Below are 27950 nucleotides of genomic sequence, written 5' to 3'. Positions count from 1 at the left end.
AGTCAGTTTCACCAACAATCATCTTCTATTACTAACTGCAGATAGCTAATGCATGTCACATGTCTAGCATGAACTTGCCTATTTGCATTGTAGTGTTTAATCAACTTCATAGCTTTTGTATTTATTGTTTTGATGTGTCTAGCCCTGAAGAAGCCACCAGTTCTCTTTTAAGTGGTGAAACTGGTCAATGTAACTTATTTAGGTAACAACTAATAAATTCCTGTGTTCTGTGTATTGTTTTTAGCCATAAAACTTTCTTTTATCAAAGTATAATGTAAGTTCTCTTATGTCATTTGTTTGCTGCATGTAAGAGCAGAGTATCTTTTCTTGCATGTTTTTTTTCCTGTTGTTGTTCCTCAGGGCTATCCGTCCATCCTCTTCCTCATGTACATGAGGAAGAGGATGGACAGACAGACATAGGTCATGGAACGTGCCATAGAAAGAGTCCATCTTTGTAAAGCGAGTGCATAAGTTTTTAACACCAGATTTTTTTTTTTTAATTAGTTATGAAAAACCACATCATGTAAATTGCTTCCATTTTTTTTGGCTTCATGTGGGCCACCCTGTATATAATCTTCTCACTGATCTCGAATCCTCTCCATGTCTTTGTTTTTGATGCTGTCTCCATTTTGCCTATTTTACAAACCTTGCAATGCTCAAACATGACATGATTCAAGTTCTATAACTAGTCCCCTGTACACTGATCTTCTGAAGTGGGGTGATGACATCTAAACTTTCAAAACAGTCATCCCCCCCCCCACATTTCTGCTAATCCTACAATAACATAAGTAGCAGCTATTCAACATCCATTAACAGATTGATTGCTTAACCTGATGAATATTCCATCTGTCTTTAAAAAGTTTTCCCCATGAACTATTCTCAGGCTAACCTCTAGCTTCTCAAACAGAACATCAACAGATTCCTTCTGTTAACCCTACTCACATGCAACATCAGTTTGCAGTAGGCACTTAACCTCTTGCAAATGGGGATTTAAAGAAACTACATTATCACTGCTTGCTGAACAAACTTCTCAAAAAGAAAAAAGTGAATGCCGGTATTATATAGTTCTTTGTACTTGTTATACAAAAGTTATCTTGTTTTTGTTTTTCAGCAGAACAGATTTATTTTAGAAGCAAGTTGTAAAGCAGATATAGAACTTAAATGTTTTTATCATTAGATGTTCTTTTTTTTTTCTTTTTTTCTTTCTCTATTCCCCATCTGCGATGACTTTTCCTCCTGGAATCTCAGGAGATTTGTTCACAGAAGGCAAAAAATAGACTAGAAGAGATGCATTTAAAAGATAATACTCTGGTCTTGTAGCCTTAGTTGCTTCTGATGTAATTCAAACAGCACTTTTTTTTTGTGCGTGTGTGTGGATGAGATCCTTAAGCATATATTTTGAAATAGAACATATGACAGTTATGCTTGCTATAAATTTCTACTGCATTTATTTTGCTGTGCAGCACATTTTTTATTGAGCTTGCCACTTTTCTTCAAGACAGTGACTTGAATTACATTAAGGCAAGGATTGTAAAAGCTTTCTAGATGAGCTTGTATAGCTCCTTAAGTTTATAAAATCTTAAAAAAAAAAAAAAAAAAAAAAAAAACTATTTGTGTTGAGATGTACTAAATTCCTGCTTTCAGAAAGAACTCTCCTTAGTCAGCACAAGAAAATGGTGAAATTTTTTGATTAAGTGTTCAACCTTGAATAGAGACTCAGTACAGATATTTGTATCTCATGTTATGTCTTGCTTATATAAAGAAAAACATAAATGCTTAACTAAAGATGTTAGTCTCAAATACTGCTTTGGCCTCAGTTACATCGTCAGACTGCCTTTTCCTTCCAAAGTTTACTTTTTGATCGGAAAGAGGTTGATCTAGGTTTTGATGTATTGGTGTTTTTGCATTCATGAATGCCTTCTCTGTTGTAATGTCAGTGTCATACTCTTTAGTTGCAAGCATTTGAAGCTGCTTGCAATTAAAGACTTGATCGAAAAATTTGGATACAAATTTTCAACTTTATGCAAGTCATGAATGAAATGTGCACAGTATATTTAATATACTGCATATTGGATTGTTACTAATCCTCTCTAAATGTGCATGTGTCTAGAAAATTAGAAACACAAACATTCAGTTTAATTTATTACATCACAAGAGATAGCTGAGTGATTACTTAACTTTCAATTTTGGTTTTGCTTTCCCATGTATGTATCAGAGTGGAGGATTAATCTGAAGCAACAGCATGTGTGTGTGTGTGCCAAAGGTACTGGTTGATAGAAACAAAAAAAAAAGTAATGTGTTTAATTGTACAGAAGCCTGAATATAATCTAATTAGTATAGGTACAGACTGACTAAGTTTGATCTTTTGCTGAAATCTGACAACTTGAACTCCAACCCAAGGACCTGATGCAGTGAGTGCATATGTGAACTTAAAAGACTATTTTCATTGATGGCATTTGTTGCCTTTGCACTTTAGCATGCAAGGTAGTCTGTCAGATACAAAACAAGATCTCCACATGTAACTGATAAGATGTACATAGAAATGATATTGAAGGTGTAAGATGTACATAGAAATGTATAGACTTAAAAACAATCATCATGTAAAAAATCTTTACAGTTGCTAAATACTGTCAGTATTCTCTCATGTAGAGAAAACATTATTTTTTATTACATAATAAATATTATGTGGGATCATGACAAGAATCGTTATGAGCTTTTCATATTATTGCTTTTCTTTAATTCAGGTCAGTAGATTTGCATTCTGCTTGCCTGCTATTATTATCCATACAAAGAATATAATCATTCTTTTCTTCCTATATTTTCCTTATTCAGTTTCTAGCAATAATCTTGTTCCTTCTTTAAGTGTTTTCAAAATGTTCATGCACCTATTTGGATTGCTTTGTTTATCCATATACACTAGTCATGGTTTATAAGTTTACAAAATGAGGGGCAGCTGATTTCATTGTCCATAGAGATAGCATGCAGAAATACATTAAGCACCAGCTGATGAACTTTAATTGATAGCATACCAGAGTAAGTTTTGTAGTACCCTTCTAATTGATTCATTATGCTCAACGTATTCCCTCTGAAAGTTACATTAGCTTTTCCATTCCAGTACCGAAATTACATTTCTTCATAGAAAATATACCAAATATAATAAACTATACCTATCTTCATAAAAATTATGGCTTTGCATTTAATGAGAGGTGGTAAAGTATGACATTGGAAATATTTGCCATTTTATCTGCTTTCTCAGTCACTAAACAAATGAGCCCATACTTCTCAAATGATCCACATTACAAAAAAATGGATATTAGAATGAGATTCTCCTGAAGAGGAGAAGCATTTTGAAGGATTTTTGCAATTGGAGGTTTCTTTTGATTTCCTCAAGATGGTAAGGCTTTGGCAGCTGAAAGCCTGACCATTTGCTGAGTTATGAGGAGTAGAAAATTTTACATCATTTCTGACTTGTTAGTTTTCAGTACTTATTTGTTTTGTACTTCAGTATTGTGCATTTTTTTTTTTTTTTTGTAAAATAAATCTAAATGAAAGTATAATTTGTGTTTTGGTATAATTTTTGATATTGACAAGTATTGGACTCAGCATTTTAATATATATATTTTTTAAAATCAGATATTTTTCTTATTCTGGATACTAATTGCTCAGGCAAATGATAATCATGCATATGAATTTATTAGCATAATAAAGCAGTTCTTGGAACTTGGTAAAGGGTTATCATTGTTTAATTTATAATCTGCATTTAATCTCATTTCAGTATTTTTTTAAAAAATCTAGCTTTATAGCAATGAAGTAAATGAGAACATAGGCAGCTGCCTGCAGAAATTTTTTGATTTCAGTATATTAAATTTATGAAGTCAACTATTGTTTGATATAAAAATTTTAAAGAAATTCTACACTTAGACCTTTTTTAAATTAAGTTTATTTTCAGGAATGTATATATCTACATACACATGACTAAGAAGTTACTTAATAACATTATTATTATTATTATTATTATTCAGGCCTCCATGGAGTCAAAAGACTCATCGAGGGGCGGTCCCCCCCCCCCAAGAAACACAAAGTCTATCATACCACTCCTTAAACTCATTGACCGTTCTTGCTCTCACCACTCCATCAGACAATGCATTCCACGGTTCAACCACCCTCCACGCAAATAAACCACTCCTCACCCTCTTGCTCACAGTTTCCTTTCGTAACTTCCAGAGATGGCCTCTTGTCATCAAATGCTGGGGACCAAATCTGAGAACAATGGTCTAAGTGTGGTCTAAGTATAAGTCATTGTATAAGACTTATATAATCAGTCTCTGATCAGACTTATATAATCATTGTATAAGTCTGATCAGAGACTTATACAATGGAATGATAACCATTTTATCTCTGCAGGTCAGTGTCCTTCTCATAATTGCAGCAATCCTCTGTGTTACCTTCACCACCTTTTGCAATATGTCCTTTAAATTTCAGGTTTCTATCAATCATCAGCCCCAGATCTCTTGTCTCCCCTACTTCCTTCAGTATAACTCCTCCCATAGAGTATGCAGCATCCCATCGACGTTTCCCAAACCTCAAGACCTTACATTTTGCTGCATTAAACTGACACCCCCATTCATTTGCCCATCTATCTAGCTTATTCAAATCCTCTTGCAGGGCTACCACATCTGCACTATTACTAATCTAAAAACTACTTAATTTATCTAGCCTGACCATCTAGTTGATATTTTGCTGGTGTTATACCCAGCGTCTTCAAATCACAAAGAACAGTTTGTTACAGTATGTGAACATCAACAATTAGTTAACAGGTCCTTAATTTGTTAGTTTTATTTCTGTCCCCCCTCCCCCATAGACATTTGAATTATTCAAATTCTGATATGTTCTGTGGAACTGACCATTGCATTCTTTCAGCAAAATGATGCCCAGTGTCATAAGGCTGCTACTGTAACTGCATGGTTTGTGGACTTTTTTTTTTTTCATAATCATCTTCAGTACAGAAATGGAAAAGCAATTAAACAGAAAATTCTGAATAACACTACCATTGTAGCTAAGGTAAGGTAACAAAAATGGTTAACATATTCTGACATGAATCTGCACAAAGAAACATCTAGAACCAAGGACTCACAACATGGATTTCCATGATAGGACTAACATGCAGCATCGTCTTCAGTGGTTCAAAGCGCATGTATAGCAGGATGTGGAAGCTTGGAAAGCTGTGTTATGGAGCGACAAATTGCGCTGCACTGTCTATCAAGCAGATGGATGGGTGTGGTGTGGCAGATGCCCAGTGAACGTCTCTTATCAGAGTGCATAATCCCAACTATGAAATTCATATATAATATTTATAATATTGAATGGGATATGAGTCATATGCCCTACATAGAAGAGAACTACCATTCCAGAACATTCAAAGAAGCTGCTACAGTCGCCCGTTCAACAGGTAACTTAAATAAGAATCAAGGCCTAATCCTACCAGATATATGGAAAACTCTAATTAGATCATTTAACCAAAAAGAAATGAACTTTCATGAAAATTACAATAAATATCTCAACAAATAAAACATTGTACTTGCGGCATGCTTATTGTATCACGCACAGTGATAACTTTATATAATTTTTAGAATTTTCGGTTAGTTTCCTAGTTTTTGTTACTTTCCATTGCTTACCAGTGTATCCCTGAAAATGCTGACAGATATTAAACAATTATTTACTTGACTAACATACCGAATTTGGAAAGCTTCCTTCTTTGTGGTGGGGTTTTCTATGAAACTGACCAGTTTTTCTTTCAGCAAAACGATGCACTGTCATAAGGCTGCTGCTGTAACTGCATGGTTTATGGACATAAACATCACTACACTTACTGGCTTCCACAGAGCCTTGATCTCAACCCTATTGAAGATCTTTGGATGGACTGGAGCATTGGGTGAGGTCAAGAGATGTCTGTCCCACAACATTCCAGGGCTTGATTACATGCCTACAGGAAGAATAGTCTAAAATGTCCCATGGGATTGGTGTTCATTATTTCTTTCCATGCAGTAGATAAGTTAGTACTTTTTCAGTCTGTTAATCTTTTCATCTCCCATGAAGGAGAAAACATTGGCAATTGGATCTATTTGAGGGAGCAATGTTTCACAAGTTTCTCCATATAAGAAATAGGCTCTTAAGGATTCTTGTCTTATTCCAGAGAAGTGTGCCTAGTGGAGATGGAATGTTCAACAAGCCTTCAGGTTCACAGTACTTGATATTAGAGAATATTTTAGAAATATTTCATTAATGCTTTGAGACCATTCTACTTATAGGCTTCTCTACTAATTCTACTTGTAGCCAGATCAATAGATAATTTTCTCATTGATATTATTTCTGTTTGGGATGAAGAATTAAAGAAAAAACTTGCAACCTTCCATGCAACTCCTCCAAGATTTTTTGGGTTTGTTTAAGAAACCTGGTGTTCCATTAAGGCTTATTGTTGATTGCATTAGATGTCCCACTAAGAAGTTAACAAAATATTTGTCTACATGCCATTTCTATAGGATGGAGTAATTTGATGGTATCGGATTACTCCATGGAATTCTTGCTGGATATTCTTTCTGATGTTGTCAAACTTTTTGACAATATCAGAAATATATGCTTTGTATATTTCGCCTTTTGAAACAAATTTTATCATCAGATTGAAGGGATAGCAATGGGAAGTCCTCTTTCTCCAACTGTTTTGAACTGTTTTATGAAACACTTTGCAAGTCATCTTGACAATATTTCACCATAACCTCCACATTGGTATTGCTATGTCAGTGACATTTTTGCAATTTGGAACAGTTCTTTTGCTGATTTCAATATAAAATAAATGCAGTTCATCCTAGAATCCAGTTGGCATTTTTGGATCTGTTAATTCATTATCCTGACTTCAGTTTTCAGTATATCAGAAGACTATAGGCTGCTGCATCCATGTAGAATCACACCATCATAGTCGAAAAAAAGTGGAACTATCAAGCCCTTAATACAGTATATTAAGGTTTTGATATACTGATAGATACCTATCATTATCTCTGTGGTAGTGAAGATTTTAGAGAAGATGGTAAAAACTTGCATACAGAAATGGGTAGACAAACAAGCTATACTCTTCAAAGAGCAGCATGGAATTTCTAAAGGAAGGTCATGTTTTAGCAATTTGCTCATATTTTATAACAATGTTATGGCTGAGTTGGATGCACTATGATAATGTTGGATTTTTCTAAGGCATTTGATAGGATACCACACACAAAAGGCTGTTGCATAAATCAAAAAATATGGGATTGGAATATAAATTCTTGACTTGGATCAGGAGATGGTTGATAGACATCAAAAAAAGTGGTATATAGTGGGTGTTAATCTATCTGATTTAAGGTGACCAGTGGTGTACTCAGGGTTCGGTCTTGGGCCATTATTATTTAATCTATACATTAATGCAATCAGGCAGGGCCTAACATCAGTTGTGCAATTGTTTGCGGATGATGCGAAGATAGGCAGGGCAATCAGGGATGCTACTGATGTTCAGCACTTAAAATGATTTGAATTGACTGAAAATTTGGGAGAACGAAAATGACTGTCAGTTTAATGTTGGTAGGTGTAAAGTTATGCACTTTGGCATGATGAGATTTCCAGTGGCATATTACATTAGTGAGGTTATACTACAAGAAACTGTGGAGGCAAGAGATCTTGGCCTATTAGTGGATAGGAATTTGATGTTCAAAGGTTACATAGCAAAAGTTGCAAATACAACTCAGAGGATAATTGTGATGTTGAAGCAAATCTTGACATGTAAGGATAAGGAAGTCATTTTGCCTTTGGTTATAAGGCTTTGATAAAACCACACCTGGATTATTGTGTACAGATTTGGTCTCCCAGATTCCATGGGAATAAAGAAACTGTGGAAAGGGTACAAAGAAGAGTTATAAAGATTATATCTGGATTATGAGGACAGATTGGAGTATGTGGATTACAGATTCTGGTTAACAGGAGAAAGAGGGGAGATATGATAGAGGTCTATAAACTTTTGAATGGGTGTTATAGGATATCATCTGAATGTTTTTTTTTTTTTTTTTTTTCTTTTTTTGTTATATGGAAGGTAGGGAGAAAACACAGGGGCATTCATGGAAGTTAAGTTTGTTCACAGTCAAGAAAGGGGGTAAGAGCTAGGCTTTTCTCTCACAGAACAGTGAGTGAATGAGTGGAATAGTTTGCCTTTAAAGGTAGTGAGTGCATCTAATGTGAATAAATTTAAGGGAAGGTATGATAGCTGGTTTGGGTGATTTCCCTTGATGAGTCCTTTACTCCCTGGAGGTCTCAGGTACTTACATTGTCTGTACTACTACTACTGCAGTTCTCTCCCCTCCCCCTCCATAAATCAATTTATAGCATTCAACAGATCTTGGATTTTCTCCTGTGTAATTACAAGACTTATTGAAATTTGTTGTTCATGTCTTCAGTCCAAATTGCCAGTAATTTTTCAATTTTTTTTATATTGTGCTGCATAATGCAAACTTTATATTTTGTGATTGTTCTGACAGTTGATTCATTCATTTTGTAAGCTTTTGCCTTTTATTACCTTTTTTAATGTCACTTAATAATATACTTCGGTCTCCATAGTTATAATATGCCTCTTCTTACCATTGTAAATGTATGTATTCTCATCACTTAAGTTTTTCTTAGAAATATTTTTAGGGTTCATGCTTTGTTTACAAAAGTATTAAGTAGGATCACGAACAAAATAGAGTTTGCACTCAAGGTGCAAGCAAACAAATGACAATTAAGAAATGGGCTGCCGAGTTTAAACATGACCTACCAGCCTTGAAGCTGATCCATGTGAAGGATGTCTGAAAAGTGTAACAACACCAAAAATCATTGATCAAGTGCACGATATGGTATTGAATGACCGGTGAGTCAAAGTGCGTGAAATTGCTGAGACTATAGACATTTCAAAAGAATATATAGGATATATTTTGCATGAAGAATTGTAAATGAAAAAGCTTCGCATAAGATGGGTGCTGTGCTTGCTCACAGCAGATCAAAAACGCACTCGCATGAAAATCTGAACAGTGCTTGGAGCATTTTAACAAGAATAAAATTGATTTTGTGCGTCGATTTATTACAATGGATGAGACTTGGATTCACCATTACACACCAGAATCCAAACAGCAGTCAAAACAGTGGAACAAAAGCTGGTTGTTCAGCGCCAAAGAAGACAAAGTTGGTTCCATTAGCAGGAAAGGTCATGACATCGGTGTTTTGGAATGCTGAAGGCATTTTGTTTATTAATTATCTAGAAAAGGGTAAAACAATAACCGAGGAATATTATTCCAATCTTCTAACCAGACTAGACGAACTAGCCTGTTCTGCAAGCCAGGTCTTTTTGTGAGAAAAGACCTGGTTTGCAGAAGAAAAAAATCATCTTTCATCAGGACAATGCACCTGCTCACAAAGGTGTTTTGGCAATGGGAAAATTAAGGGATCGCCACTGTGAATTGTTGGAACATCCACCCTATTTCCCAGATTTGGCTCCATCTTAATTTGTCTCTTCCCAAAACTAAAAATCTTCCTCACTGGTCAGCATTTTTTTTCGAATCAAGAGGTGATTGCAGCCGTTGAGGGGTATTTTGCAAATGTTATTGGGAACCACTACAGGGACAGGGTAATGGCACTGGAGAATCACTGGAATAAATGTATTAGTCTTAAGGGAGATTATGTTGAAAAATAAAAATAATTTTGAAATTATAAATTCGTTGTTAGGCCGAGAACGTTTCAGACCACCTTCGTATGTATGATCTGAGTAATCAGAGTCTTATTATATATATTTATATTTACTGTTTATATTTAATTTTTTTTAAAATTTAATTTAATTTTTGTTCTATTTCCATTTATTATCTGAGTTGTATTTGCAACTTTTGCTATGTGACCTTTGAACTTTAATTTTCTTTTTGAATTTTTGAACTTTAAATTTCTGTACTGAAGATACCTATGAAACGGGGGCAGGGGGAATTTTACATTGTATTATTATCAGTAGTATGGCTACTCACTGATATTCCAATTTTAAAACAGTTAGGCATGGTCTTTATTCCAGGAAAATAAGACCAGGTTATGTTATGTTATGTTATGTTTTGTTATCATTATAATTTAATAAATTGTTTTTACTTCACTTGGCTGGCAGAAGACAAGTTGAAAGCATTGACCATAGATCTTGAAGCTTATCTGAACACAAGATTTTATAAATGAAGAAGAATAGTGTACTGTCATCGGCAAAACTTGAATAGGATTGTTTCGTTAATGCTTCCTTTGAATAGTAAGCATGGATGAAAGCACAGAGCTTTGGTGCTGTAACAGAGAGGGAAGAACCACCTTCTATGACATGCAGTGAACCACCAGAGAAGTTGCCAATCCAGTTACCAATGGTAGGAGGAAAATCATAAGATGGCAGCTTGGTAAGAATGCTGTAATGCCAAAAAGCAAGGGCACATCTTTGGCTTTGTAGCTTCTACAAAATTTTGGTTTGTCTTTGCTGTAAAACAAGTCATAAGGTATACATTAAATAAAAAGGTAAAATTTACAAGAAACAAACCCCCTTTTTATATGAATGTTTTTATGCATGTATTATTTAAAGTTAATTATTAAGTATCGAAAAACTAAAATTACATAGGAAAGCGAATATCTCTGTATGGAAATAATACTTTTTAAACAGAGTGTATGAGTGTATTAATTCACTCATGTGAAAAATGTTGCAAGTTTATTTTTCACTTGGTTAGACTATGATAAATTTAGTTTAATCCTTTATCCAAGTGAGAGCAAACAAATTTGCGTCTGAAAATATCTTCAGGACTGAATATGGTGTTGTACTATCTTACCTGGGTAAGTAGCACAACATCAGGCAACTCGTAGCAAAGGTAGAGCAAGCTACCAACACTCCTATCCCAGTATCTCCCAAAATGCAAAACACATCTCCTTGCGGATATGTATAATGTTATGCATTAAGGGATTGGCCACTACCCAAACTAGTTTCGACCTTTATTGAGGTCTCATCAGTGGGAGCCAGGCCCAGAGTTGGAGATACCAGGCAGAAGCAATAGCAAGGTCATCTTTACCTATAGGCATTGCCAAAATAAGACGAAATAAGACACCTCAATAAAGGTCGAAACTAGTCTGGGTAGTGGCCAATCCCTTAATGCATGACATTATACATATCCGCAAGGATATGTATAATGTCATGCATTATACATATGTGTTTTGCATTTTGGGGGATACTGGGATAGGCGTGTTGGTAGCTTGCTCCACCTTTGCTACGAGTTGCCTGGTGTTGTACTACTTATCCAGGTAAGATAGTACAACACCATATTCAGTCCTGAAGATATTTTCAGGCGCAAACTTTGTTTGCTCTCACTTGGATAGAGGATTAAACTAAATTTATCACTCATGTGAAGTTGCAAAACCCAGAACAAGTGATGTGAAGTCATTAGCTGCGATATACGAGTTGCCCAGTTCTCAAAATAGTTCAGGAGCAAACTTTGTTTGCTTAAATAATTAAATAATACTTGGATAAAGGATACAATTTCTTGGCATCTTTAATTTTTAGAGCTATAAACCGTTCATTAATAGAATTTTGCTATAATGATGCGACAAATGAAGAAATTAAATATCTTGATTAGCTCTCTTTCTTGAAAGAGTATAGGTTGGGTTGTAGTTGGACTACCAAATGAAGTTAAGCAGAAATTTTATTGTTCTGCTTTTCACTTCTGGTGAAAAGCAGAACAGTAAATTCCATTTTTATAGAACATAAAAGTGGAGCACCTGCAGAAAGAAAAAGGCACAAAAACATTAGAGTTGGAGTCAGTGTGAGAGAAGGGAAATATCCAGACAGCCTGCTTGGACAGTAAGAAATTTAATCATTTTTTTTTTTTTTTTTTAGTGTACCATCCTAAACATGTAAATCATATTCTAAGGTTGGACAGATATATGAGATGTTGTTTATTTTTTAACGGTATCTATTAGAACACAGAAAAATAAGTAAATTATTAATTTATTAACTTATTGCTGATATTTCGCTGGTGTTATAACCAGCATCTTCAGAGCACAAAAACACAGTTTGTCACAACATGTGAGACTATAACAACATGGTGTAATCAACGGACTAGTTAAACAAAATTGTAGCAGCAACACAAAGACTAAGAGTCTCTTAGAGGCAACAGAAGCCCTGAAACACACTCCAAATCTCAACAAATATGGCTGCATAAATTTGCCTAAAATCTGGGAGACAGTCATCTTAAGAAAGAACTAGTACCGGTTTTTTTCTCTGTTTAGGACTCTAGTCTCATGCGATAGCTGCGATTTTTTTTTTTTTTTTTTTTTTTTTTTTTTTTTTTTTTCATATAGAGGGCATCAAAATCAGGACTAGTCTTTGTGTTGCTGCTACAATTTTGTTTAACTAGTCCGTTGATTACACGATGTTGTTATAGTCTCGCATATTGTGACAAACTGTGTTTTTGTGCTCTGAAGATACTGGTTATAACACCAGCGAAATATCAGCAGTAAGTTAATAAATTAATTATTTACTTATTTTTCTGTGTTCTAATATATACCATTAAAAAATAAACAACATGTACGACGAACACATAAGTCTGTCCACACATTTAAAGATATATGAGATGTCCATCCAGCTACTAACTTTGTACGAGAAGTTTTTTGATGAGGAGAGAGAGTGTGCTGCATTTTTTAGAAGCTACTGATGCAGTGTTAGTCAGGAAAGGCAAAAGTAAATCTTTCCTAGAAGAGAGATCCTGATCTTGTCTTGATTATGAGTTATTAAAAGAAATTATATCTTCTTCCTCTTTGCAAGAAAAATTGGCAAGCCTGTTTTGTTAATGTTAGAATAATTTGGTTATTCTCTCATTACTAAAGAATGCCACGAAGATCTAGCATCAGGAGCCAAAATCTCAATATACTTAGTTGGAACATTGATCTGACAAACTAATACTTTTTTTGAAGGCATTAAGTAATGAAACCTAGTTAGGAACCCATTGCCATGAATTAAATCATTTTCTTTTAAGTGAATGGAACTAAAATAAAGTATGATGTTCTATAAGGATATGCTAGTGAGCTACATTTGGTTTTATAATTATTATTACAGTAACTTCCGTGGAGTCTGTAGACTCATGATGGGAGGCCCACTCAATCAGCAACATTTCTATCATTAGACCTTGAAATTATTTACACTCACTGCATTCACAATGCACTCCAGCAGTGAGTTCTACTCAACAACTCTCCATGCAATAAAATCTCATATCCTTTCTACACTACATCTTTATACAACTTCCAGGAATGCTCTCTCATTCTTCCTATCTTACCATCCACTCTTTTTATAAATCCATCTGTATTAATCTGGTAAAATTCCTTAACTAACTTGAATATCTATCATATCTCCTCTTTTCCTCCTATTCACCAAACTCTAATCTACATTCCCTCAACTGCTCTGCATGACCAAACACCTCAGAATCCCAATAATCACTGTTTGTCATGGAACTAGAGAAAATAGTGAAAAATCAAACTGAAACTCTGAATTCCATCAGCAGAATTCATGATTGTCTCACGCATAAGAGGATTCAACAGAAAAGATTTATTACTAGAAGAAAAACTGGAGAAGTACCAGTTCAACTTGATTGATGTTACCTAAACAAATGGGTAATTTTTCTAAATAACTACAAGATGTTACATTCAGGCCATAAATAATTATAAAAAGGAAGGTACCTAATTCCTTATAGTATTCAATACCTGAATACAAAAATAATCTTCATAAATGAGTGTCAGGAAGTGTGAGCAAACATCAAAATGGGAAATTGAACAATGAGATTTAATTGTCTGTGATCCCACAGAAGGTTCTACCAATGAAGGAATTTTGAGTCAGAGAAGGCATCTTGCATAAAGAAAATTGAAAAATTCATCCTTGTTGGAGGTTAAACAGCAAATTCTATATCTGGGAAATTATTCCCAGTTATGGAATTTGTTTTGGGAGATGGACTAGGTATTGTTAATATCTTGTTCCAGCATAAAAATGTACAGAAATTCACATGGACAAAAGACACAGTAAACAAGTTATTTACTGTTATTGTTGAAAGCAGTCAACATAAATCATGCTAGTTCATGAGAAATGTGTACAGGGGATTTGAAGTAAAGAATTGATCGCCATTTAGTTTTGAACAGGATAAAAATATTCATTTTTATCCTGTTTAAGAAGAATTAGAAATCAGCCTGAAAGAAACAAAAAAACAGAAAATCACCTGGAGAAGATAAGCTAGGTATAACTATATAAATATATAAATATGACCTATATAACTATATAAATATGCAAGAACAAGGTTCAAAGAAAGACTCCTATTATTTTTAAATAAAATCTATTCAACTGGTAACTCCCCCCCCCCCCAATAGAATGGAAAAAAGCAATTGTGATCCCCATCTTTAAAAAAGGTAGTAGAGATGACCCTAAAAATTATAGAGGTATAAGTATACTAAATTCCTGTTACAAAATGTATAGCAGAATTTTAAAACAAACTAATAAAATATTCTGAAAACTTTATTTTAGAAGTACAGAATGGATTTAGAAAAGGATGATGTATAGACCCAGCCTTTTGTCTAAAATTAATAATAGAGAAAAGAAGAGAATACAATTTAGAAACACACATTACATTTATTAACTTTGAGAAAGCATTTGACAAAGAAATTAAAAGAAGCATTTTATGTAACATACTAGAAAAAAGACAAATACCAAATAATATTCTAAAAGCTATAAGTATACAGGTGTCCCTCGATGTTACTGCATATATCAAAATCGCATTAATCAAATCTAATAATCAATGGTAAAAAGTACAATTCGTCCATGATCGATTACTGTATTAATAATTCGTTTTTTATGGTAAGGAAAGATAAAAAATAAATGCAAAGTAAATGTTTAATAAATACTTGTACATTATTTATTTACTGTACACTACATTATTTACTGCAAATTTTTTTGTCAAAAGAAGTTATCAAGAGTCGTTTGAACAGTTTTAGTTTTTTTCTTATCGGCATAAATTCTATGATAACAAGCAAAATGTCTCACCAGACCTCGGCAAACAAGCAATAAAACATAAAGAAAAAACTCTGTAAATATAATACATGATGGTACGAATTAAGTGGATATTGAATCTAATATTATTTCACACCGGAATATAGAAACTACAAAAGTTTCGTGCCGAATATATAGAAACTATAAAAGTTTCAGCAGATGCAAGCATAACAACTTGCAAAGGTGGAGTAAGCTCCAGATCACTTTCCTTAGTATTTTCCATAATGTAAAGCACATCTGCTAGAGGGCATGTATGATAAATAAACCTTTGGCTCTCTATTTCAGTAATACATAATGGTTTATTTATTTTCAGTTACAATCTAGAAATTATTGAACAAAGAATTAAAAAAAAAAAAAAAAACTAAACCATACTATACTGACATCGGAGGTCGTGGTATCTCTCGGATACAATTTACTGTCAAATATCACAAACCTTTACATAGCATTGTGTTAAACCAAATTGACAGCAAAAAAACAGTGCGAAATATCACTCGTAACATATGAATGCACAGCTACTCATGATCCCCAAGCTATACACTGGATATGTGTAAGAATATTTATATTAAACATTTTGCATGTATCTGTCAGATCAGCTGCGAGCTCCACAGGGTTAAAGGTGCATTAATCAAAACTCTTGCCTCGTATATCAAGATTTCCGCAATTAATTTCGGCACGTTAATCAAATCCCACATTAAGCAAGGGATACCTGTATATGAAAATAATCAAATACAAATAAGATTAAATCATGAGCTGTCATATACGAGAGAGAGAGATAAACCAAGGAGTCTGACAGGGATGACCCCTCTCAGCAACTCTCTTTAATATTTACAAAAATGAAATGAAATTGGAATAAAAATTTCCATCAAGGTATTAAACTTTCTCCTACTGTGAACTTAACACTCCTTTTTGCCGATGGCCAAATAATAATTACAAATTCTGAAGATAACTTACAGAAAGCTATTTTAAATCTAAATGAGATAGCCAAAGATTATGGAATGATAATATCAACAGAAAAATCAAAAACAATGGCCTATAAAAAGGACAAGATCCACTAAGAACTAAAATCGTAATAGATAACAAGATTTTAGAACAGGTGAATTCATTTAACTACCTAGCTTGTATGATTACATATGAAAAAGATATAAACCTAAAAATTGCAAAATATTTAAAAATAACAGGTGTAATTCATTTTATATTTAAACCAAACCTAGTTCAAAAACAAAAAAAACTAAAAGTATAGACTAACCAGACTAAAGCCCTACCAGTCCTATTGTATGGAAGTGAAATCTGGACAATAAAACAAAAAGACAAAGATTAATAACAGCTGAAATGAAGTTTATGAGAAAAACTGCAAAGTATACTCTATTTGATCACAAAAGAAACAAAGAAATTATGAAAGATTTAAACCAGGAATCAGTAATAAAAAAAACTAAAAAATATAAACATAAATGGATGGAACACGTTCATAGAATGAAAACAGAAAGATTACCGAAACAAGCTCTTAAATTACAAGCCATTAAGAAAAAGAAAACCAGGACATCCTCTTAAAAGATTCAACGATGACTTCTAAAACTGGAACAGGCCTTAGAATGCCTAAATCCTTGATAGGCATGATGATGATAAAATTGAATATCTGTATTGAAAAGAGAAGTGTAAGAAAGTTTTATTAAAAAGAATAATGTTGACCACCTCTCAGAGGTGAACTGTAGAACCAAATATACAAATTTTATTTCAGAAAAAATGAGAAACAAGAATCAAACCTTGGAGACTTAATAGCAAACTTTGAAAGCATTATTGATCCATCATAGAATATAGCGATATCTGCAGGGGGGGGAGAGGAAGGGAATCGTAGCAGACGTGAGAGTTAGAGGCAGTCATGGAAAAGAAAGCATATCAAGGATTCCAATCAAGTGTTCTTAGAGAATAAAGAGAATGTAACAAGTGAAGCAATGTGTAAAAGCAATTGAACCAAAGTCAGGTGAAGAATTTGGTAAGAAATGGAGGAGAGTGTACTGTAAAAGGAATTGAAGGTGACCCGAAAACTGAAGATAGATATTCTAGATGTTTTGAGAAATTACCTTGAAAGATTGCTAAATGAAAATGAAAACAGTTGTAGAAAACCTTCAAAAGTAGCCATCAGAAGCACATATCGATACAAGGGGGGGGGGACATCAAAACCCTCAAATGTGAAAAGGCAGCTGGAGTGGAGTAATGATATTCAACCAGAAATGCTAAAATATGGAGGTATAAAGTTTTACCATTGTTGCCCTACATTATTCAGAAGGTCTCATCAAGACGAATGACAAGAGCGTTCATCGTACCCATCCATAAAAAGGGAAATAAAGCAGTGTGAGAATTAGAGGAAGTTCCTTATTGAGTGTTCCTGGTAAGATGTATGCAAGCATACTTGAGAAAAATTGTCTAATGGAAAATTAAAGAATAGCAAGCTGGGTTCAGCCTAATGTATTATTTGCAATAAATTTTCACTTTAAGACAAATAGATGAGAAATCATTGAAACATAACAAGGATCTACATTTCAGTTTTGCAGATCTAGAAAAGGCATACAGCAAGGTACTAAGAGAAAAGCTGTTCATAATGTACAGTTATATAACTTAAATGGTATAGTACGAACCTCTGTAGCTCAGTTGGTATAGACAAGCCCTTGGTCGGAAAGATCTGGATTTGATCCCTGTCCATGACATGAGGAACCTTTATCTGGTCTCTTTCGAATAAAGGTTGAGTTAGCCGGTCTCATGCAGAGGTGGGGGAGTTTCACCCGTAAACTTGGGTTTTTTTGTCCCCTAGAACAGGCAAATCAGCCCCGCAAACACACAGATTTACAGCCATGAATACTTACGACAATATGTGGAAGAGGTAGTCCTCACCACATTTTGTAATGCCTGTAGTTAACCATGAGTCACATCATGGTAGTCAACCTCTTGGATAGGAGATGGCACTTGAATGTGATATTGAGTAATAGGTAGTCTTTATTTGAGTTGTCAATTAGAATTGAAGAAGATATAGGAAGATGGTTTGATGTTATCTCAGGTATGAGGTAAGGGTGTGTAATTATCTGCACTTGTTATTCATCATCCACATAGATCACTTCATGATGGAAAGTGACATTAAGCTTGATGTGGAAAATGGAGATATTCAACTTGGCTCTTTACTTTATGCAGGTAATGTACTCCTAACCAAATTCAATAGAAGTGTGCAGTATTCCCTAACTAAATTGATAACAACTGTAATAAATTCAGTATGAAAATCATCAGTAAAAAAAAAAAAAAGACTGAAAATGGGAACACTGAAATTATTAACTGAATCTTGAATGGAGAACTTATAGGACAGGTAAGAAAGACATATTTACGTACAATTTTTAGTGAAGATGATAAACTAAATATGTATAGAAATAGACAGCAGAATTAGCAAAGCTGGTATAGTATGGCTGTGAGTCATCTGAATAAATTTATATTTAAGGAGAGAAAAATCAGAACACTAAACTAGCTGTATGCAAGACAGTGTGTTCAATCCGGTTTACCTTATTTTTAACCTATCTTTCTGGATAATTAATAAAACTTGCTTAAAGACTAGAGACTACATATGAGTACTGAGAAAAAATTAGGGGAGTGCATAGATGGCATCAGTGAAGAATCATAAAAGTGATTCTATTGGGAAGAAACTTAATTGTTAGAATTTAGGAATGTGTGAGCACAGCTAACCTCAAGGATTAAGCAGAAGGAGAGGAAAGGATAGCAAAACAAATTGTTTCAAGAGGATGGCAGGAAAAAGATCTTGAAGAGGACCAAGATCTAGGTGGATTGATACACTGAGAAGTGCCTTGAGTCCTGACAGATGATACTTTGGAAGAAAATTTGTTAATAGGAAATTAGTAGTAATTTAAACTTCATAGTAGTATCATATCTGTGCACCCTTGAGGGTATGTATAGAAATTAATTCCACCCATGAAAGATTATAGTACATTAATATTGTGGGATGGTTTCCACAATATGGAAACTATTCAATATCAGGAATGTCATTTTACCAATCTTCCAGTGATTAGAGTAGTGATTACCTAAAGACATCCACAAGCATCCATGTTGCAGCAGAATTTGAGTGCATAGTCTGTGGTGCAGAAAAGTTATCTAACTTGGCCAGCTGGATTGAATTAAACCTACTGGATTATGATGCAGGATATTAATATTCTCCACAATTGAAGAATACTAAAATAGAACTATATGCACTGCTGAGGTCAAAATAAACAGCAAAGAAATCATATGAGTTAAAAACATGGTTAGAGATAATAAAGATAAGTTGATTTTCTCATCTGAGTTTTGCAGCATTATAGTCAACATTTTGCCTTATTATACTTATTTTATGGTTCCATTCTTTACATTCCTAATTAACTTTAGCATATCTTTTTATATACCTCTTTCACTAATAAGGTTTGCTTCATCCCCTAAATATCATCAGTATGTGTAACATTTTGTTTTGAATTTAGTGCGGTGCATCCTTAACCCAATTGCAGTACTTAATGCATTTCAGAAATGTAAGATTATCAAACTTATTGGTGCTTCTAATTTAAATATAAGTATCTCACATTTTCTGGATCTCAGTGCTTACTGCCGTTTTTTCATGTTTAGGAAATTTTTTTTTTTTATTGAGTGTGCCAATTATAGTATTAAATATTACAATTTTTAATTTAAGCAATTTGGTCTCATGTGGTATGCCAGCTTACATTGTCAATTTTTGATAGTGCCTGCAGTATTAACATATATAAATTGTTGGTCATTTTTGATGATATGGCTGATAATGAATGTGGAAAGACTTAGTTGCCACTTTCTCTGGTCTTTCACTTATGCAAAATTTTTGGAGGAGGAGGAAAAACCAAATGGCAATGTATGTTTTATGGATTTATATCTTGCAGATCTAATACTCTTATTTTGTATGGATATGAAAAAAACTTGTTTATTTCATAAACATTGACATAGTAAGTATTCTTTGTTGGGAGTCTTGAAAGTTGGAAGTATGGGATCAAGTAATGTGGTTTAGGTACACAACTTTTTTTTTTTTTTGCAAGTGATTGCTGTTGAAAATTGAATGATAATTTCCTTTTTATATTGTTATATTGTAATCATGCTTCTTTGGATAGTCTGTCAGACTTAATTCATGTTTTATTTGATTTTTCTAGAACTTATGTGGCATTTGGAGAAAAAAATAGAGACTTGGGTGTATCTGCTAAAAATAAGCAGATTACAAATTTAAGGAATACAATATTTGGTTTCAAGAGGCTCATTGGAAGAAAATTTAGAGATCCTTTGGTTCAACAAGAAATAACATATTTACCGTATGATGTTTGTGAGCTTCCTACTGGAGATATTGGGATCAAGGTAGGTATTTGTTCCTTAAAGTCAAAAGTTCTTGTTCTATTAGTGACTTTTAGCAATTAATCTGCTTTTTTAAAGCATGTAAGCCAGTCTAGTATAATACTCAACATACTATTTATAGAAAGTTTACTTAGCTTAAATGATGTTATTCTCACATCTCTACCAGGTATTATGACAGTAATATTCAGTTTTCTCTTAAATTGGTATGTTTATCCAGTCTCAAGTCTGACTTCTTAACCATGTTCTAACTTACCTGACTCCAACTCTAAGGTTGCAAACGTGTGATACATGAGTATTGTGGATGGGTTAAGGATTTTATTTTTTACCTAATCCAGAAACCCTACTCTAAAAACCAAATATAGAACATTTCAAGCCACTTGATGAAATTCATCTTCCACATAAGGACAATTGCAAACATCCGTGTCCATGGTTGGATGTGAACCTGCATCCTCTTGATTGAAGAGTGGATTTCTTTTATTATACAGTCTTGATTTTTAGTCTTTTCTACTGTTTTTGTTTCAGACACTTGTTTTACTAGTCTTTAATCTTCTGTTCTAATACATTAGTTTATATTAGCTCAGCTTGCACATATTTGAATTACTTTTTTTCTTCTTATGTCTTCACTGTTTTTTGGTCTGCTGCTTTGTCTCTCAACCTCTCACTTGTGGTCTTCAGTTTTTGATATGCTGTTTCATTTTTAATTCAGCTAAGATTTGCATGTTTAAATTGATACTGTCTCTTATTCTCTGTGCTTGGCCATTTTAGCTGATTTCTCTTATTTCTTGTGACTGCCTGGTTTCCTTATGTCAGTTAGATCATCAGTATATGTATACATATGTTCTACAGTATTTTTATGTAATTAAATGTGCAAATTAAATTTTTTTAATTACCAATTTCTTTTATTAGTGCAAAATATATTGTGAAAAAAGTACAAATTATTGTCATTTTTAAAATAATTTAAAAAAAAAAAACTGTTTCTGCTGAAGAGTTAAAGAAACTCTTTCTTTCAACTTTTATTTTATTAGGAATGGAGATGCAGTTTAAGAGAGATCTATGTTTAAGACTATATCAAATTTAATACTACTCATAGCTGAGAGAGAAAGAAATGTGTACATATACTTCTATTCTACTATTTATTTATTATGGTTGCCATTGTTATCATTGGATTAAATAGCTGGCAGCAAAGGTTGGTCGATTGGTAGAGCCTCTGCTACTAATGGCTCAGCAAAAGTTAAGCAAGTTTGAGCATGGTTAGTAGCTGTAAGGGAATCAATCGTTCGATGCTGTTGGCACACTCTCCCTCGATGAGGCTTTGGACTCCCTGGAGGTGTCACATAATAATAATAATAATATTTTGGGCTCAGATTAAATGTGAATTATCTATCCTTTTGGGTCTTAAGTTTGTTCAAGTTAACTCAGGATGTTTTCTTTTTTTTTTTATATGGAAGTGTGAAGACTTCATTTTTTTAATTATTGAAGTAAAATTAATTTTTAAGAATAAGAGAATTATCATATTTATTTTATCTATCCAGGTTCAAACTTTTATGGCTAAAATTTCAACAAAATTTAATACTACTACTTATAGTTGAGCTTGAGAGAGGGAGAGTGTATGTATACTTGTATTGTACTATTTACTTCATTATAGTTCATTATAGTTACCATAAGGCATCTGTTGTATATGTTTGTTACTGAGAATAGTTTCCCTATCTATTTTCATATTTTAGTATATTTTAAAATTTTTATTGTTTGTAATACCAAATTTGTCTCAATATTTGCTTAACTCGTGCACTGATGAAAAATATCCAGACCCCCTGCTAATCCTATCTCTCTTGAATATGAAAGGGTAATATGGAGTTGGTCCTTTGCTGCTTCAGTCTTTTGGGAAGACTACCCTAGATTTTTAGCATGTCACTTCAGTAATTCTCTTCTCTTCTTCCAGAAGAACATTACTGAAGGTGGTTAGTAATGTAGAGCAATGTTGCCTTACTCTCACCAGGGATGAAAGTTTTGCTGGTTTGGTTGACCGAGCGGTTTGCGTACCTGCTCTTCAATTAACAGGTTGTGAGTTTGAATCCTGCCATGTGTATGGATGTTTGTGATTGTCTTTTAGATGGGAGATGAATTTCATTGCTTAGTGTGAGACCACTGCCCTGCTTATAGGAGGCCTGAAGTAGCTTGAAAAGTTCCACTTTTGGTCTCTAGAGCAGGGTTTTTGGACCTGATAAAAAAAAAATAATAATAATAATAAAATAATTACAGAAATATAAAATTGATAAAAATGGGGAGAAAAATACTTAGTTATTGGTAAACTTGTAGTACAAATGTATTACAGGTTTACCAATCACCTTTCATGGGTCGGAACCACATAAAAAAAAAGAAAAAGAAAATAATGATTAAAAAATTGGCGTTCCAGTTCATTTCACATGTGTTCATTAGGATTTAGATCAGGGCTCTGTGTAGGCCAGTCAACTTCTTCAGCACCCATCTCATCAAACCATAGAGTTGCCATAAAGTTCAAAGCACAGAATTGTCTAGAATGTAATTATAAAATGCAGTGTTTAGATTATCCATCAGTGGAAATAGGGATAAAAAATCAAACCACAAACACTCTTAGACAATGGTGCCTCCTCCATCAAAATTCACACTTGGCACAGCACATTCAGGCAGATTGTGTTTTCCTAGCATCTGCTAAACTCAGACTTTTCCCTTGGATTGCTATATATTGAGGCATGATTCATCACTCCAGAGAATGCATTTCTGCTGCTCCAATAGCAGCAAGTTTTACACTACTCCAACCAATTCTTGGTATTGTCCTTGCTGCTGTTAGACTTGTATTCAGCTGTGCGACCATGGAAACCCATGTTCTTGCACTCCCAATCAACAGTTGTGTTGCAGAGGCATTTCAGAACTTGTTAGCTAGTGTTTCAGCTGAGGACTTATTTTTTTCACAGCATGTGCTTCAGCACTTGATGATTTTGGGTGGCCTATCACCACACAGTTGTGCTATTGTTGCTCCTAGACAGTTCTACTTTACAATAACATCACTCCCAGTTGCTTAGGATATCTGCAGCAGGGCAGAAATTTCCCAAACCGAGTTGTTACAAAGATAGCATCTTATTATAGTGCCACATCAAAAGTCATTGAGTTCTTCAGTATGGCCCATTTTACACTGATTTAGCTTTGCATTAGGAACACTCACCTAATGATGCATTGGTGGGTGTTCCATCTGCAAGCCATGACTGTGCACAGTCATGGCTTACAGATGCCTAGGAACAGATTCCACAAAGTGTCGAACATCCTCCACGAGTAACTCGACCCATGTCAGCTGCAGCAGCTCTGTCAGTTCACTCTCATTCCATGGAGGAGGAGGATCAGCAGTTCTCCCATCCTGTTCTAACATATCCCATACATGTTCAATTGGGCTAAAGTAAGGGGAGTTTGAGGCCAAGGCAATGTGGTGAATTTGTCATGTTCCTCCAATCAATCAGTAGTTGCATGAGCCTGATGACAAGGTGCATTGTCCTGTTTGAAAGATGGCACAGTGGTTGTGGTAGACGTAGGCCTTCTGTAGATATAGCTGGAGATGGTTGGGTTAACAAATCCCTGCAGCATTCACCATTCAGTGTTTATGGGGTAATAACCAATAGACCAAGGCGTGCTAGGAAAAAGCTCCCCAGACCATAACACCACTTCCACAGGCCTGTTGAATCCCAGCTATGTAACTAGGGGATAGGGCTTCATGCTGTATATGCCAGATGTGAACCCAGTCATCAGCTTGGTGCAGCAGAAAATAGTACTGATCACTCCAGACAACCTTCTATCTATTGAGAGTAGTCTTGCTGACGTTCCTTGGCCTATGCAAGGTGCTGTTTGCAATGTCTGGCTGTCATCGTGGGTACCCTTGTTGGTCTCCAGCTATTTCACTAATCTTGTTTTACTAATTTTACTCACCTTGTAGCTTCAATCACCAGTCTTTTCCGAGTTACTGAAACATTTGTATATATGTTTATACTTTTTTGATGCTCTGTGTCAGTGTATCTAACAGTTTTTTCCCGTATGGTCTTGATCTAAAAATCGATGCCTTATTATTTCATCAGATGTCTCTGGTCTCCTGATGCTGTTACCCATTTTGAAATTTTTCCATTTCCTTTCTTTAAAAATCATAATTTTTCTACAGGTTAAACTTTCTTGATAGTCATTTTCTTTGATATTCACAATTATTTTTCCTTCTTCATCTGCACTGATCCAAGACAATCTTGCCAATTTTCCACATGTCCACAAGAATACTAGGTAACCCTAACCATTCTCTAAACATTAACCTTCCTCACTAGTGAGCTGAGCTAAGTATATTATGGATGTTTGTGCTGCAGATAATTCAAATCACAATCTTGGTATAGATTTGCTTTCATCAATGCTGCTCTCACCTACATGTCTGGCATTAGTAATACAAAGTGAGATGATCTTCGATTTCCTTTCTTCTAGCTATCAGTTGGACTCTAATTCATTCTTCTGATCCAAATGTTTGCATTTCTCACATCATGAAAACAATTCTTATTGGTAATAAACTATTATTCTACTTTAAATTCTTGTCCATTACTAAACCCTTGGTTTTCCAAGAAGTGTGCCAAGGCTGTACTTCAGGAATCAAGCATATTGCATTTGCCAGCCTGGTTGGTCGAAGGATTGGCAAAACTTCCAATATCCTTAGATGTTGGAACTTTTTCCACTTGGTTATACTATAAATTAAAGATGCCAAGAAATTATGTTCTTGGTTTAATCCTTTATCCAAGTGTAAGCAAACAAAGTTTGTGCCTGAAGTAATTACACTTGGATAAAAGATTAAACCAAAAATATAATTTCTTGACATCTTTAATTTGTTGTTAGGTGGAAGGTGAATTTCATTGTACTAATATGAGATCAGTACCTCACTTATTTGGAGACATAAAGTGGATTGAAAAATTCCATGTTTTATCTTTAGAGCAGGATATTAGGATTATGTAAAAATAAATAAAAATACAATAAAAAAAAGATTCTTAGCTCATCTGCAGTACTATTGTGCTATATAGGTTCACAGCCTTTCATGGGTGTGTAAGGAGGGGATGGTGGTGAAGTCACATAAAAAAATTGCTTTAATTTAACTCTCCATCTTCCTGTTCTGTTTTATACCAATATTTGAAATAGTTCAGAGATTATCAACATATCCAAACTGAGTTTGAAAGAACCAAGTGCAAAAATTAGCATCATGTTCTAAATGCCACTTCTGCTTTGTCCTTTGCCAAAGCTTTTAGTGTCTTTTTTCTTTTCTTTTTTTCCCCTCTTTCCAACTCTTCTTCAACCTCTTTTACACTAAAAAAATTCTACTGTATTGTATTAAAAATACTCTTGACTATTTCACTTCTTGCACTTAGTAAATGTTCTCTTCTGGACAAAACATCAACTGTCCCCTTTGGTTTTTCTAGAAAGACACCAGAAGACTTCAAACTGTGCTCTGTTTTCCACTTTAAAATTGCAGCCTGCTCACCACAAGGAAGGGGTTGCATATCCCTCCGAGCTCTCTTTCCCACTGCCTACTCATATTTAACAGATGTTCTGATGAAAACGGCTTTTTTTTGCAATTTGCAGTCTTCAAATTTGACATTTACAAGAAAAATTTTCTATATTTCATTTTTGTTAATTTTATTTTTCTATCAATTTATTTTATTCAATGTTAATTTTATTTTTATTACTTTTCTTTTTCAAATGTCAATATTTTGTTTTAAATTTCGTATATAATTATTTTTGATCTTATTTATTTTATTTGCAGCATGGTTAAGGATTTCTTTTAGCAAAATATGGCAGCCCTGCTAAGGGCTGTTTTTGACCAGTCAGTTGGCAAATGTCATCTTTGTCTGAATCACTGTCATTTGCTTGGATAATGACAGGATTCACTGTGTTTTTGGAGAGAGTATCAACTATCCAAAACTTTTTTTTTTTTAATTGTGTTTAATGAAGTTGTTGCATGAAATTAACCCACATTTCATCCATGTTTCTTCCCCAATTCAATAGCTGTTGAATTGGGTAAAGAGAGTATCAACCCTTCTGTAGGAATGGTTGATCCCCCCCCCCCCCCCCAAAGAGCTCCTTAAAAATTCTTGGCTCAGTACAGAAGTCAGTGAGGTTTATTACTGACTTGACTCTTATGAGTTCACTTTTTTAACTCAGACTTAGTTTCTACTGCTTGTGTATTATTATAAATATTTCCATGTTTGCTGTTCATCAGAATAGAAATGAGTTATTCACCATTCTTATTAAATTTGTTAGTATCAGGGTGCTCTTTGACACACCATCATAGTTCATTTCTGACTTGGTGAACAGTATTTTCTTTGTGCCTTCTTTTACTATCTTGTAAAACAGTCTTCTCTCTTATATATATTTTTAGAGTACAATCTGCAATTTCCATTCATAAGAGGTTGGACAATCATGAATGGGAATATTACTATGTTCCCTTTCAGCTTCTATTTCACAACTTGCAAACTGCTATTAGTTCTTTATAGTGTATCTCAGATATTTGAAGATTTTTGTCTTAATTGCTTTTATTGCTTTATTTATTTATATTATTTATTTTTTGAAATAGGTAAAGTATTTAGGGGAGGATTCTGTATTTACAGTGCAACAGGTAATGGCTATGATGATGTCTAAATTAAAAGAAATAGCAGAAGCTGCGCTCAAGATGAAAGCTCATGATTGTGTGATATCAGTAAGTATTTAAGATTTATTTTTTCTTTTGCATAAAGTGCAAACAGTAATAATACAACCAAGCTGCAGAGAAATCTGGTATATTTATTAGTATTGCAACAAGATCTCAAGGTGCTCATAATCACATTTCTTCAAATGGTAAAGCATAAGTTAATACATGTTTGTGAGACAAAATATTATGCCCCCTCACCTAGTAGCTTGCTGAGCTTCCTTTGGGCAAGATAACTACTTGCATCTGTCTTGGCATTGACTCCACCAGACCACAGGTGTCCTGAGATATTCCAGACCAACTAGGCAGAATAACGTCCTGGAGGTGAGCGAAAGAGTGAGGCACTAGTGTCAACTGGCAGATGCTTTGTTCCACATCAGGGACATGTTCTAACTACCTTCTTTGCCTTAATTTTCTGCTCCTGATATTATTTTCTTCAGGAGATTGTACATTAAAACCATTACTCATTAACCGATCCCTAAGGCCACAGGCAATGAAAGATGTGCATTTTAACACATTACCGGTGCACTGGAAGGCAAACAAAAAAGGGTTGGGTTATAAAAGAAATTTCTAATGAATGGTTCCATCATTGTTTTGTTCTAGAGGTCAATGCTATTTGATGGAAAAAAATCTGGACTTTAAAGATTATAGACAATGCGCTTGGCCATCCTGTTTTAGAACACCTGAATGTGTAATTTTGTTTTCTGCCGCCTA

The 27950-nt window shown here is 34.2% G+C and overlaps 1 protein-coding gene across 1 annotated transcript in view; it reads left to right on the top strand.

Moving 5' to 3' along the window:
• The window catches only part of LOC150105699 (97 kDa heat shock protein-like), a 207079-nt gene that overhangs the window by 3144 nt on the left and 175985 nt on the right, over window positions 1–27950 (top strand). Inside the window, exons 2-3 of the mRNA XM_090395021.1 lie at window positions 20317–20515; window positions 27126–27248. Of these exons, the coding sequence (XP_090251147.1) occupies window positions 20317–20515; window positions 27126–27248 (322 nt within the window). The remainder of the gene's footprint in view (window positions 1–20316; window positions 20516–27125; window positions 27249–27950) is intronic.

This window comes from Typopeltis vanoorti, chromosome 6 (genome assembly GCF_054136105.1).
Source record: "Typopeltis vanoorti isolate ZY-2024b chromosome 6, IOZ_Tvanoo_1.0, whole genome shotgun sequence".
Lineage (NCBI taxonomy): Eukaryota > Metazoa > Arthropoda > Arachnida > Uropygi > Thelyphonidae > Typopeltis > Typopeltis vanoorti.
The sequence above is the reverse complement of the archived record's forward strand: the minus strand, read 5'-3'. Positions and strand labels throughout refer to the sequence as shown.